This window comes from Nerophis lumbriciformis, linkage group LG18, assembly GCF_033978685.3.
Source record: "Nerophis lumbriciformis linkage group LG18, RoL_Nlum_v2.1, whole genome shotgun sequence".
NCBI classification, from domain to species: domain Eukaryota; kingdom Metazoa; phylum Chordata; class Actinopteri; order Syngnathiformes; family Syngnathidae; genus Nerophis; species Nerophis lumbriciformis.
The window spans coordinates 1,065,891-1,080,162 of record NC_084565.2 but is presented as its reverse complement, the minus strand read 5'-3'; the positions used below and the strand labels follow the sequence as shown (position 1 = coordinate 1,080,162).

Genomic DNA, 14,272 nt, shown 5'->3' with positions numbered 1-14,272 from the left:
AACTTGCACATTGGCAGAAACTATGAACAATTAAACAAAACACTAACTGTGGCTTAATAAACAAAAACTTACTTGGCATGGAACCGGCATGAAAAAAAGAGTAGCAAGGGTCATCAGGGTGTGGAGAGTGTGCAGGAGCATAAATGCGGGGATGTCGTCAGGACGAACAACAGAAAATGAATGAACTTAAATACTATGGACATGATTAGTGAAAGCAGGTGCGTGACTCAAAACGTGAAACAGGTGCGTGACGTGACAGGTGAAACTAATGGCTGCTATGGTGACAAAACAAAACAAAAGTGCACAAAAAGTCCAAAATTTAAACCGAACATTACTAAAACAAAACATGATCACACAGACATGACAGAATCCCCCCCTTACGGACAGATCCCAGATGTCCAAAAACAGAAAATATCAACAAGAGTCATGGGAGGGCGGGAGGGGGACATGGCGGTGGGTCGCCAGGCCACGTGTCCCCATATCCACCGGGGCAGAGTTAGGTGGCGGCGGCGAGTGGAACGCCGCTGCAGCAGGCGAGGCGGGCGCCCAGGGAATGGCCACATTCGTGGCCGACTGGGAGGTGGGCGCACTTGGCGTGGCGGGCGACCAGGTAGCGGCCATATCCGTGGCCGACGAGGAGGCAGGCGCGTCGTCATCGTGGCAGGCGTGGCTTGGCGTGGTGAGTCAGGCGGCGAAGCTCGGCGTGGCGCGTCAGGCGGCGAAGCTCGGCGTGGGTCTTGGTATAGGTCTTGGTCTTGGCGTGGGTCTTGGTCTTGGCATGGCGGGTCTTGGTCTTGGCATGGCGGGTCTTGGTCTTGGCATGGCGGGTCTTGGTCTTGGCATGGCGGGTCTTGGTCTTGGTCTAGGTCTTGGCATGGCGGGTCTTGGTCTTGGTCTAGGTCTTGGCATGGCGGGTCTTGGTCTTGGTCTTGGCATGGCGGGTCTTGGTCTTGGTGTGGGTCTTGGTCTTGGTGTGGGTCTTGGTCTTGGTCTTGGTGTGGGTCTTGGTCTTGGCATGGCGGGTCTTGGTCTTGGTCTTGGCATGGCGGGTCTTGGTCTTGGCCTTGGTCTTGGCATGGCGGGTCTTGGTCTTGGTCTTGGCATGGCGGGTCTTGGTCTTGGCGTGGAGGGTCTTGGTCTTGGACTTGTTGAGCTGGTACCGGAGCTTGGTGTCGTGGAGCTGGTACCGGAGCTTGGCGTCGTGGAGCTGGTACCGGAGCTTGGCGTCGTTGAGCTGGTACCGGAGCTTGGCGTCGTGGAGCTGGTACCGGAGCTTGGCGTCGTTGAGCTGGTACCGGAGCTTGGCGTCGTTGAGCTGGTACCGGAGCTTGGCGTCGTGGAGCTGTTACCGGAGTTTGGCGTCGTGGAGCTGGTACCGGAGCTTGGCGTTGTGGAGCTGGTACCGGAGCTTGGCGTCGTGGAGCTGGTACCGGAGCTTGGCGTCGTGGAGCTGGTACCGGAGCTTGGTGTCGTGGAGCTACTGGTGCAGGTGGAGGTGGTCTAGCTGGGGGTTGCGGCTTGGCATGGTAAAAGACTGGTGGTGGCGGCTGTGAGGGAGGCTGTGGCTTGACATGGTTAAGCTGAGTCACCCCACCAACACAGCTCCCGACACCAGCCCCCCCCTCAAGGGGCGGATACCAGACGCGCTCCCTGCGGTCTGGAACTCTCTGTAGGGGTGGGCGGAGGGGGGCAGAAACTTCCCCACCAAACTGTCCAAATTGTCTATTCCCTAGCCCCACTTTAGACTGGGTCTGAAAAAATCTAAATTTAGAGACAATTTTCTCAAAAGGATTTTTCTTTGAAACAAAGTCCATAGTGGGCGGCTGACAGAGGGTGTAAATAGACTCAAAAAAAAAATCTTGGTTTCTGACGTCATCACCAGTGGGCGGGATGACGTCATCAGCACGGGTCTCCTGCGGCGGGAAGGAAGAATGGGCTGGTTGAGGAATCTTGTTGTCCGTGGGAGGGTTTTGGGGGAACGACGCGTCATGCTGGCGAGAAAAAGCCTTTCTGGTTGGCTTCCAGCTTTGCCAGCGCGCCTCCATCACCTCCTCGTGGCCGGTCTGCATTCTGTCACGTGGGGGTCGCAGCTTGCTGCGGGGTTGTTCTTCCAACGCAAGATAGACGGCTCCGGACAACAGCGTGAAGGTAGGCTAGGATTTATTTAACATAAATCACGCACTACCGCGAACATAAACAATACAACAACAACAACAACAAAAAGAGGCAAGCGTGCCTAAAACGCAAGTGAGGCTAATCTTAAAGAAAAACTAGGACATGGACATGGGAACTTACTTTGTCAAAACGAGACCTGAACCGGAGTGACATAACGACAATGCAGGCAGGACGAGTGATGAACAAGGTATGCTTAAATAACAGTGACATGATTGGTGACAGGTGTGTGTGAGTCAAAACGTGAAACAGGTGCGTGACGTGACAGGTGAAAACTAATGGTTGCTATGGTGACCAGACAAGGGAGTGAAAAGACAGAAACTAAACAAAACATGACTTAAAACAAAACATGATAATACAGACATGACACGTTCCAACGTCCACACGCTCCACTCACCCTGGACAATCAAATTGGTTCTAAAAAATTCCAGGAATTCCCGGTTTTCCAAAGCCCTTTTTCCACCTTTTCTTGGAATGTTTTCACAGTTCACATTTTTCATCCGTTTTTGACCATTCCACCTCAGTTGGGAAAAGAAATCTTCCTATTTCTCTGTTCTCTTTTTCTCATACAAATTCCCGCTTTTCCCGAAATTTCCATTTTCAATTCAAACTGTTAGTAAATCAACATTTTTCAACTGATTCCAAAAATTCCAACACCAACCCGTTCATATCATCTAGGAAAATTAAGCTGGTATCAATATTTTCAAAAAGATCCTGTTAATCCAAAATCCCCAAATTTCCAGGAAATTTCCAATTTGCACAAATGGACATATTCCTAGTTCGACAATGCCCTAAATTCTCAAAATGTTGCGCCATTTTTAAACCTGATTCCAACTTTCCAACCATCCACACACACACACACACACACACACACACACACACACACACACACACACACACACACACACACACACACACACACACACACACACACACACACTACTCCTTTGATGTATCCAATGCAAAACATATTTTCCCTTTCCCAAAATTCCCGGTTTTCTCAGAATTTCCCAGAATGTTCTCCCCATTGACAATGAATAAGAAATATACGATCGACTGCATATCCCACATTTTTCAACCGATTGGAACCGTTCCAACATCCACACAGTCCAAAAAATTCCAGGAATTCCCAGAATTCCTTGTTTGCCATAACCCTATTTTAACCTCTTCCTGGAAAGTTTTCACAGTCCACATTTTTCAACCGTTTTTGACCATTCCACCTTAGTTGGTAAAACAAATCTTCCTATTTCTCTGTTCTCTTTTTCTCATACAAATTCCCGCTTTCCCCGAAATTTCCATTTTCAATTCAAACTGTTAGTAAATCAACATTTTTCAACTGATTCCAAAAATTCCAACACCAACCCGTTCATATCATCTAGGAAAATTAAGCTGGTATCAATATTTTCAAAAAGATCCTGTTAATCCAAAATCCCCAAATTTCCAGGAAATTTCCAATTTGCACAAATGGACATATTCCTAGTTCGACAATGCCCTAAATTCTCAAAATGTTGCGCCATTTTTAAACCTGATTCCAACTTTCCAACCATCCACACACACACACACACACACACACACACACACACACACACACACACACACACACACACACACACACACACACACACACACACACACACACACTACTCCTTTGATGTATCCAATGCAAAACATATTTTCCCTTTCCCAAAATTCCCGGTTTTCTCAGAATTTCCCAGAATGTTCTCCCCATTGACAATGAATAAGAAATATACGATCGACTGCATATCCCACATTTTTCAACCGATTGGAACCGTTCCAACATCCACACAGTCCAAAAAATTCCAGGAATTCCCAGAATTCCTTGTTTGCCATAACCCTATTTTAACCTCTTCCTGGAAAGTTTTCACAGTCCACATTTTTCAACCGTTTTTGACCATTCCACCTTAGTTGGTAAAACAAATCTTCCTATTTCTTTTTCTCGTACAAATTCCGGCTTTTCCCGAAATTTCCATTCTCAATTCAAACTGTTAGTACGTCGACATTGTTCAACCGATTCCAGAAATTCCAACACCAACCCGTTCATATCATCTACAACAATTGTGCTGGTATCTGTCACACCTGGGTGAAGTGTTGTCTGGGTTTCCTCTGGTTTCATGTTGTCGTGTCATTTCCTGTTTTATTTTGAAAGGTTAACTCTCCCTCTCGTTTCAGGTCTCTTGCTCTTCCTCCTGTTTCACTGGTCTGATGTCTCTCCTGATTGCCTGATTGTGTCCACCTGTGTCAACCATCCTCATGAGTATGAATGGCTCGTCTTACTTCTGTCCTGTGCCAGAGTGTTTTCGTATCTTTTGTGCGAACCTCCAGCGTTCCATGTCCACAGCCATTGCCAACTCATCTTACCCTTCTTTCATCTCCGTAATATCGCTCAAATTCATTCCATTTTATCCACTAGCGACGCTGAGATCATTATTCATGCGTTCGTTACGTCTCGTCTCGATTACTGTAACGTATTATTTTGGGGTCTCCCTATGTCTAGCATTAAAAGATTACAGTTGGTACAAAATGCGGCAGCTAGACTTTTGACAAGAACAAGAAAGTTTGATCATATTACGCCTATACTGTATATACCTTTATATACATATATACATATATATATACCTATACTGGCTCACCTGCACTGGCTTCCTGTGCACTTAAGATGTGACTTTAAGGTTTTACTACTTACGTATAAAATACTACACGGTCTAGCTCCGTCCTATCTTGTCGATTGTATTGTACCATATGTCCCGGCAAGAAATCTGAGTTCAAAGAATTTTGGCTTATTAGTGATTCCCAGAGCCCAAAAAAAGTCTGCGGGCTATAGAGCGTTTTCTATTGGGGCTCCAGTACTATGGAATGTTCTAGCTGTAACAATTAGAGATGCTACCTCAGTAGAAGCATTTAAGTCCCATCTTAAAACTCATTTGTATACTCTAGCCTTTAAATAGACCCCCTTTTAGACCAGTTGATCTGCCGTTTCTTTTTTTTCTCCTCTGCTCCCCCCTATCCCTTGTGGAGGGGGAGACACACAGGTCCGGTGGCCATGGATGAAGTGCTGGCTGTCCAGAGTCAGGACCCGGGGTGGACCGCTCGCCTGTGCATCGGTTGGGAACATCTCTGCGCTGCTGACCCGTCTCCGCTCGGGATGGTTTCCTGCTGGCCCCACTATGGACTGGACTCTTACTATTATGTTGGATCCACTATGGACTGGACTCTTACAATATTATGTCAGACCCACTCAACATCCATTGCATTCGGTCTCCCCTAGAGAGGGGGGGGGGGGGGGTTACCCACATATGCGGTCCTCTCCAAGGTTTCTCATAGTCATTCACATCGACGTCCCACTGGGGTGAGTTTTTCCTTGCCCTTATGTGGGCTTTGTACCGAGGATGTCGTTGTGGCTTGTGCAGCCCTTTGAGACACTTGTGATTTAGGGCTATATAAATAAACATTGATTGATTGATTGATTGATTTTTGTCAGGTAAGATGAGTTGTTTAGCATTGCCTCCCTTGGAGCGCCTTTTATTATATTTTGCATATTGTTCTCTTTGCAACCTTTTTCATTGAGATTTTTGTTAGTTGAGAGGTTAGGTAAGCTCGGCTTTTGATAGCCTGTTGAGTTTCTCCCCTTTTTGACCCTTTCCCTTGTTTGGAATAAATATTTGTTGTCAAACTCCTGCATCTGTGTCCAGAGTCCTGTTCAGGTCCTGACAGTATCAATATTTTCAAAAAGATCCTGTTCATCCAAAATCCCCAAATTTCCAGGAAATTCCAATTCACATGAATGGAAATATTCATAGTTCTACAATGCCCTACATTCTCAACATTTTGCGCCATTTTTAAACCTGATTCCAACTTTTCAACCATCCACACACACACACACACACACACACACACACACACACACACACACACACACACACACACACACACACACACACACACACACACACACACACACACACACACTACTCCTTTGATATATCCAATGCAAAACATATTTTGTCTTTCCCAAAATTCTCGGTTTTCTCGGAATTTCCCAGGATTTTCTCCCTGATAAAGCACAGGGGTCACTTGGGGGTCAATCGACCTAAGCGAGACTGACTAAAGTGGTTTCTGCTGTGGTACCAACCACTAACTCTGAGGTTGATATGCGAGTCTTTCTACTTTGTGTCTTTATTTTTGTTCTTTGATACGACACGTGTGTGTGTGTGTGTCTGTGTGTGTGTGTGTGTGTGTGTGTGTGTAGGTAACGAGCACAGGCAGGTGAACTCCCAGAGCATAACAAGGTGAGCAACATGGTGGATTGAGTAAAGCCTGTGGAGGCCCAGAGAGATGATGGTGGATGTTCTCCATCATGTCTTCACTGACACATCATGACGTTTCTTACACACACTATTTTATATATATATATATATATATATATATATATATATATATATATATATATATATATATATATATATATATATATATATATATATATATATATATGTATGTGTGGGAAAAAAATCACAAGACTATTTCATCTCTACAGGCCTGTTTCATGAGGGGGTTCCCTCAATCATCAGGAGATTTTTCTCCTGATGATTTTCTCCTGATGATTAAGTGCATGTGAAAGTGTGACTCCTCCATTGTTTACTTCCATGACGACCTCAGTATTTTGTATTTCTACAGTGTTTTGTATATTGTACAGGATTGATTATTATTTGTATTGGATAGTAGTCTGTTTATTTCAATTGTTAGTCTTTTTCTTTATTACCTGTTGTATAACTTGTGTTTACCCCATATTTGTTCCCACTACTGCACCTTAAGTTGGAGTCCTTAATCTCGTTATATGCAAATATAATGACAATAAAGTCCATTCTATTCTTAAAGTTGTGTAATCAATCATAAATATCAAGCATCTAAAATGTGACAAACATGAATAAGTGGGGAGTGTGCTACATTTTTCCCATCATGCATTGTAATGGATTTAAACGGCTGACATTTAGAAATGTTTTATGGTGTTTGGACATTTTTCATAACATCCGCAATGTTCCGCGAGCATGTGTGTTGACTTTTATGTTAGTTGCATTTTTTTTTGCATCATGACTAGGGAAGGTTGTTTGGTTTGTGTCATATAAGTTAATGCTGTGCGGTTGTTTCAAAGTACTTTCAAGGGTCATTGATGTGATTTACTCACCGAGTCCACAAGATGGCAGCAAATGTGTTGCGTTCAGGGACCGCCTGGTTTTTACCATTAGTTTGGATTGAAGGTGTTGACCTCAAGTCACTTCACTGGTTCAACTGAAGGACAAAGTCTGGACACCCCTGATGAAAAATATTTAATCATTTGCATTTTGTTCATAGTTAACTCATAATTAATCACGATTAATCGTCAATAGAATTATTGGTGTAATCAATGAATGAATGAAGGTGTAATTAATGCTAGGATGATCTCACCTGCTAGTGTGACACCACATTAGTCAGCCTGTCATTCTTCTTCTTTTTCTTTTTCTTTTTCTTCTTCTTCTCTTTGCTTCTCTCCTTCCTATTCTTCTTCTTCTTCCTCTCCTTCCTCTTCTTCTTCTCCTTCTCATTCTCCTTATTCCTCTTCTTCTTCCTTTCTTCTTCTTCTTCTCCTTCTCATTCTCCTTCTTCCTCTTCTTCTTCTTCCTCCTCTTCTTCATTTTCTTCCTCCTTCTTTTTCCTCTTCTTTCTCCTTCTTTTTCTTCTTCATCTTCCTCTTCTTCTTACTCCTCTTCTTCTTTTTCTTTTTTCTCTTCTTTCTCCTTCTTCTTTTTTCTTCTTCTTCTTCTTTTTCTTCTTCCTCTCCTCCTCCTCCTTCTTCCTATTCTTCCCATTCTTCTTCGTTTTCATCTTCTTCTCCTTCCTCCTCTTCTTCTTCCTCTTCTTTCTCCTTTTTTCTCCTTCTTCTTCTTTCTCCTTCTTTTTTATTCTTCTTCTTCTTCTTCCTCTTCTTCCTCCTTTTTTTATTCTTCTTCTTCTTCTTCTTCTTCTTATTATTATTATTTTTCCTGCTTCTTTTTCTTCTTCGTCTTCTTCTTCCCCTCCTCCGCCTCCTTCTTCTTATTCCACTTCTTCTTTTTCCTCTTCTTCTTCCTCCTCCTCTACTTCTTCTTCTTCTTCGTCCTCTTCTTCTCCTTCTTCTTTTTCTTCTCCTTCCCCTTCTTCTTGTTCCTCTTCTTCTCCTCCTCCTTCTTCTTCTCCTTGTTTTTCCTCTTCCTCTTCTTTTCTTCTTCTTCTTTTCCTTCTTCCTCCTCCTCTACTTCTTCTTCCTCTTCTTTTTCCTTTTCTTCTTCTTCCTCTTCTTCTTCTTGTTCTTCTCCTTCCTCTTTGTCTTGTTCCTCTTCTTTGTCCTTCTCCTCCTCCTTTTTCTTCTTCTTTTTCTTTTCCTTTCTCTTCTTCTTCCTATTTTTCTTCTTCTGCTTCTCCTTCTTCCCCTTCTTCTTTTGTTTCTTCTTCTCCTCCTCCTTCTTCTTTTTCCTCTTCTTCTTTTCTTCTTCTCCTTTTTCTTCTACTTCTTCTTTCTTTTCTTTTTCTCCTTATTCTTTTTCTTCCTCTTCTTCTACTTCTTCTTCTTCTTCTTCTTCTCCTCCTCCACCTTCTTCTTTCTCCTCTACTTCTTCTTCTTCTCCTTCTTCTTCTTTTTCTTCCTGTTCCTCTTCTTCGTCTTCCTCCTTCTCCTCAATCCAATTATGATCCAGCAGTCAATTATTGTCAGCTGCTGTCCTATCAGGGATTAGAGGATGAGGTCTCTGGGTGACAGCGGGCGACACCCCCTGGGAGGCGGGATGATGGCGAGTGCGGCGTGCGGATGGCCGTGATGGCGGGTCAAGTCCGGGCTGATGGCGTCCTATTGACTTTACGGGCCGACGCATTTGTGAGTCAATTAGAGGCGGGGTCACGTGGTCACCTGAGCGGGCCGTGACCTTTGACCCCGGGCCGCAAGCTTAATAGAGACACAAAAGTGAAGAGTCAGCATCTGACCTTGGTCTGGTCAAGTCCAAGGTCATCCCACTTTCCACTTTTTCATCACAACACTAACTTGTCATCTTGTGACGTGAAGAAGGAAGATGACCAAACATCCTTTTAGAGGAACATGCTAGCTCACTAGCTTCAATGCTAACACGGAAACAAGAGACATTAGCGTCTTTCCCCATTAAAGAACACACACAAGATGTGCTCTCTGAGTACAAAATTATATACATTTGTTGCGCCCTACAAAGTGTTAATACTGTAGTGTATAGATAAAGGTGTTTTTTGGGTTTTGTTGCACCCCACAAAGTGTTAATACTGTAAGTATTGTGCTTACTACGAACAGGCTGTTTGATTGTGACGTGCATCTTAGTTGTAGTGTTCATTTACACATTTGGAAGGGTTGAAATCGCCGTGTAAAATTGCTAATGCTAATCAGTAGCAAAGCCAATGTATATTAGCATCAAGCTAGCACATTTATGGAAAAGTAGACTTACTTCGAAGAGGTTTTTTTAAACATTACTTGGACCGGCGGGATGAGGTCACTGCCAAATAATGTACAAGCTTCAGTAACCTTCCTGACACATCACTCAATAAGTGTGGTGTTGTTGCGCCCTACAAAGTGTTAATACTCTAAGGTATAGATAATGATGTTTTGGGGGTTTTGTTGCGCCCTACAAAGTGTTAATACTGTACTGTATAGATAATGGTGTTTTGGGGGTTTTGTTGCGCCCTACAAAGTGTTAATACTGTAGTGTATAGATAATGGTGGTTATTGGGTTTTGTTGCGCCCAACTAAGTGTTAATACTGTAGTGAATAGATAATGGTGTTTTTTGGCGTTTTGTTGCACCCCACAAAGTGTTAATACTGTAGTGTATAGATAATGGTGTTTTGGGGTTTTTGTTGCCCCCTACAAAGTGTTAATACTGTAGTGTATGGATAATGGTGTTTTTTAGGTGTTGTTGCGCCCTACAAAATGTTAATACTGTAGTGTATGATGATGGTGTTTTTTTGGTTTTGTTGCGCCTTCAAAGTGTTAATACTGCAGTGTATAGAAAATGGTGTTTCCCTGGTTTTGTTTTACCTACAAAGTGTTAATACTGTCATGTATAAATAATGGTGTTTTTTGGGTTTTGTTGCGCCCTACAGTGTTAATTTAATACTGTAGTGTATAGATGATGGTGTTTTTTGGGTTTTGTTGCTTCCTACAAAGTGTTAATACTGTAGTGTATGGATAATGGTGTTTTTTGGGTTTTGTTGCGCCCTAAAAAGTGTTAATACTGAAGTGTATAGACAAGTGTTTTTTGGGTTTTGTTGCGCCCTAGAAAGTGTTAATACTGTAGTGTATAGATAATGGTGTTTTTTGGTTTAGTTGCACCCTACAAAGTGTTAATACTGTAGTGTATAGATAATGGTGTTTTTTGGTTTAGTTGTGCCCTACAAAGTGTTAATACTGTAGTGTATAGTTAAGGTGTTTTTGGGTTTTGTTGCGCCCTACAAAGTGTTAATACTGTAGTGTATGGATAATGGTGTTTTTGGGGTTTTGTTGCACCCTACAAAGTGTTAATACTGTAGTGTGTAGATAATGGCATTTTTTGGGTCTTGTTGCTCCTTACAAAGTGTTAATACTGTAGTGTATAGATAGTGGTGTTTTGGGGTTTTTGTTGCGCTCTAGAAAGTGTTAATACAGTAGTGTGTAGATAATGGCGGTTTTTGGGTCTTGTTGCGCTCTACAAAGTGTTTATACTGTAGTGTATAAATAATGGTGTTTTGGGGGTTTTGTTGCGGCCTACAAAGTGTTAATACTGTAGTGTATAGATGATAGTATTTTTTGGGGTTTTGTTGCGCCCTACAAAGTGTTAATACTGTAGTGTATAGACGATGGTATTTTTTGGGGGTTTTGTTGCGCCCTCCAAAGTGTTAATACTGTAGTGTATAGATGATGGTGTTTTTGGGGTTTTGTTGCGCCCTACAAAGTGTTAATACTGTAGTGTATAAATAATGGTGTTTTGGGTTTTTGTTGCGCCCTACAAAGTGTTCGTACTGTAAGTATCGTGCTTACTACGCACCAGCTGTTTGATTGTAACCTGCATCTTTGTTATAATTTTTATTAACGCATTTGGAGGTTTTGAAATCGCCATGTAAAATTGCTAATGCTAATCAGTAGCATCTCAATAGCAAAGCCAATGTATGTTAGCATCAAGTTAGCACATATTTGTAAATGTGGAGCCTTGCTTTACTTACGTTGGAGTGTTTCATGGGTAACTCTTTTTGTTGGCATTGAAATTTGGCACCGCAACACGGCACCGGGAATCGATCGGTACCAAAACAGTACCGGATACGGTCCGCATTCTTACATACCAGTGTTTTTTTTTTTTTAAAGTGACAAAGTTAGCAACTTTTTCCCGCCATCATCAGGGACTTTAAGGCGCTAATTTAAAAGCGTGCGTTGCTCTTCTCAACGAGCAGCGGGGGCCACCTCGTTATGACGCTGGTGCGTCAAAGAAAAGGCAAGTGAGAATGAAATGTTGTCTTTTATGTGTTGTGTACAGCCGAGGGGTTCATTTTTTACATCTAATAAGTCACGGGATTCGAGTACCTTCACCTCATTTGATGAATGGAACATTCCGGACTTTTCAAGCTTGGGTTCTGGTGACTTTGCGCCGCTAAACGGCACACTTGAGTTCCGCTGATGAGCCACAAATATTTCCGCTCTGAAAAACCTGCACAGGCTTCATTGCGCTAACGTGAGTGGACAGCCGGCGTGGAGAACCTGCTCGCCGTTCTCCGTCCGCCAGCGAGTGAAGTCTTGTGGCAATAATGGCGCCGGCGGTGCGTCTCCGTTAATACGGCAGGATTAGATTTAACACCCGGCTGGCGTGGAAGCGTATTGGCGCTAAAGCCCGCAGTAACCTGAGGTAGCGCTTTCATTACCGCCTAATTAACCTGCTAACAGTCAACTTCCAGCCGCCGCGCTCGTTACGTGAGCGCCGTCCTTTCACCCGCGGCTAGCAGTAGCCGGGACGGCGAGGGTCACGCCGCCCGGTCGAAAAAGTGAGTCACGCTGACGAGGCGCTGTCATTAATCGCAATAACGAGCCCGTGATTCACGGCGCGGGCTAGGAAACATTTCTGGCCACTCAGCGGAGTTTCGTTCCACTTTGACCCGCGGTGGCGCCGAGGGTGAGTCACGGTGTGCGCCTCAACCGTCAGCAGTGTCTTTCCACTCCTTCACACAACTTCTTCTGACTGTAAAGCTAGCATGCTAACATTAGCATGCTAATATAAGAGACGTTAACATACTTCCAAGATGGCGCCAAGCATCACAATCGATCATTTTTAGGGTTAAACATACAAAACATATGAAATTAGCTAAAAAGCTAGCATAAAATATTTGCATGCTAACATTAGCATGCTAATGTAAGAGGCGTTAGCATACTTCCAAGATGGCGCCAAGCATCAACATTTATAATTTTTAGGTTCAAACATACACATTTAGCTAAAAAGCTAGCATAAAACATTAGCATGCTAATATAAGAGACGTTAGCATACTTCCAAAATGGCGCTGAGCATCAAAATCTATAATTTGTAGGGTTAAACATACAAAACATATGACATTAGCTAAAAATATAGCATAAAATATTTGCATGCTAACATTAGCATGCTAATGTAAGAGACGTTAGCATAATCCCAAGATGACGCCAAGCATCAAAATCTATAATTTGTAGGTTCAAACATACAAATTTAGCTAAAAAGATAGCATGCTAACATTAGCATGCTAATATAAGAGACGTTAACATACTTCCAAGATGGCGCCAAGCATCACAATCTATAATTGTTCGGGTTAAACATACAAAACATATGAAATTAGCTTAAAAGCTAGCATAAAATATTTGCATGCTAACATTAGCATGCTAATATAAGAGACGTTAGCATACTTCCAAGATGGCACCAAGCATCAAAATCTATAATTTTTAGGGTTAAACATACAAAACATATGAAATTAGCTAAAAAGCTAGCATAAAATATTTGTATGCTAACATTAGCATGCTAATGTAAGAGACGTTAGCATACTTCCAAGATGGCGCCAAGCATCAACATCTAAAATTTTTAGGTTCAAACATACAAATTTAGCTAAAAAGCTGGCATGCTAACATTAGCATGCTAATATAAGAGACGTTAACATACTTCCAAGATGACGCCAAGCTTCACAATCTATCATTTTTAGGGTTAAACATACAAAACATATGAAATTAGCTAAAAAGCTAGCATAAAATATTTGCATGCTAACATTAGCATGCTAATGTAAGGGACGTTAGCATGCTTCCAAGATGGCACCAAGCATAAACATTTATAATTTTTAGGTTCAAACATACACATTTAGCTAAAAAGCTAGCATAAAACATTAGCATGCTAATATAAGATACATTAGCATACTTCCAAAATGGCACTGAGCATCAAAATCTATAATTTGTAGGGTTAAACATACAAAACATATGACATTAGCTAAAAAATATAGCATAAAATATTTGCATGCTAACATTAGCATGCTAATGTAAGAGACGTTAGCATACTCCCAAGATGACGCCAAACATCAAAATCTATAATTTGTAGGTTCAAACATACAAATTTAGCTAAAAAGCTAGCATGCTAACATTAGCATGCTAATATAAGAGATGTTAACATACTTCCAAGATGGCGCCAAGCATTACAATCTATAATTGTTCGGGTTAAACATACAAAACATATGAAATTAGCTTAAAAGCTAGCATAAAATATTTGCATGCTAACATTAGCATGCTAATATAAGAGACGTTAGCATACTTCCAAGATGGCACCAAGCACTGAAATCCATGATTTTTAGGTTCAAACATACACATTTAGCTAAAAAGCTAGCATAAAACATTAGCATGCTAATATAAGAGACATTAACATACTTCCAAGATGGCACCAAGCATCAATATCTATAATTTTTAGGGATAAACTTACAAAACATATGAAATTAGCTAAAAAGCTAGCATTACCAATGCTAATATAAGAGACATTAGCATACTTCAAAGATGGCGCCGAGCATCAAAATCTATAACTTTTAGGTTCAACA

The 14,272-nt window shown here is 42.0% G+C and overlaps 2 protein-coding genes across 2 annotated transcripts in view; one reads left to right on the top strand and one right to left on the bottom strand.

Annotated features, from left to right (window-relative positions):
• Positions 1–4,612, top strand: part of LOC140679550 (uncharacterized) — a 28,684-nt gene extending 24,072 nt beyond the window's left edge. The window contains exons 2-4 of the mRNA XM_072915144.1: positions 409–812; positions 867–997; positions 4,604–4,612. Coding sequence (XP_072771245.1) covers positions 409–812; positions 867–997; positions 4,604–4,612 — 544 coding nt within the window. The remainder of the gene's footprint in view (positions 1–408; positions 813–866; positions 998–4,603) is intronic.
• Positions 4,613–8,095: 3,483 nt separating this feature from the next.
• Positions 8,096–12,103, bottom strand: LOC140679549 (uncharacterized). The gene is made up of 4 exons (XM_072915143.1): positions 11,920–12,103; positions 8,922–9,145; positions 8,817–8,876; positions 8,096–8,598 (listed from the first exon to the last, which is right to left on the bottom strand). Exons 1-4 carry the CDS (start codon positions 12,101–12,103, stop codon positions 8,263–8,265), a joined length of 804 nt encoding a protein of 267 aa, XP_072771244.1. The 3' UTR covers positions 8,096–8,262.
• Between the last annotated feature and the right edge of the window lie 2,169 nt (positions 12,104–14,272).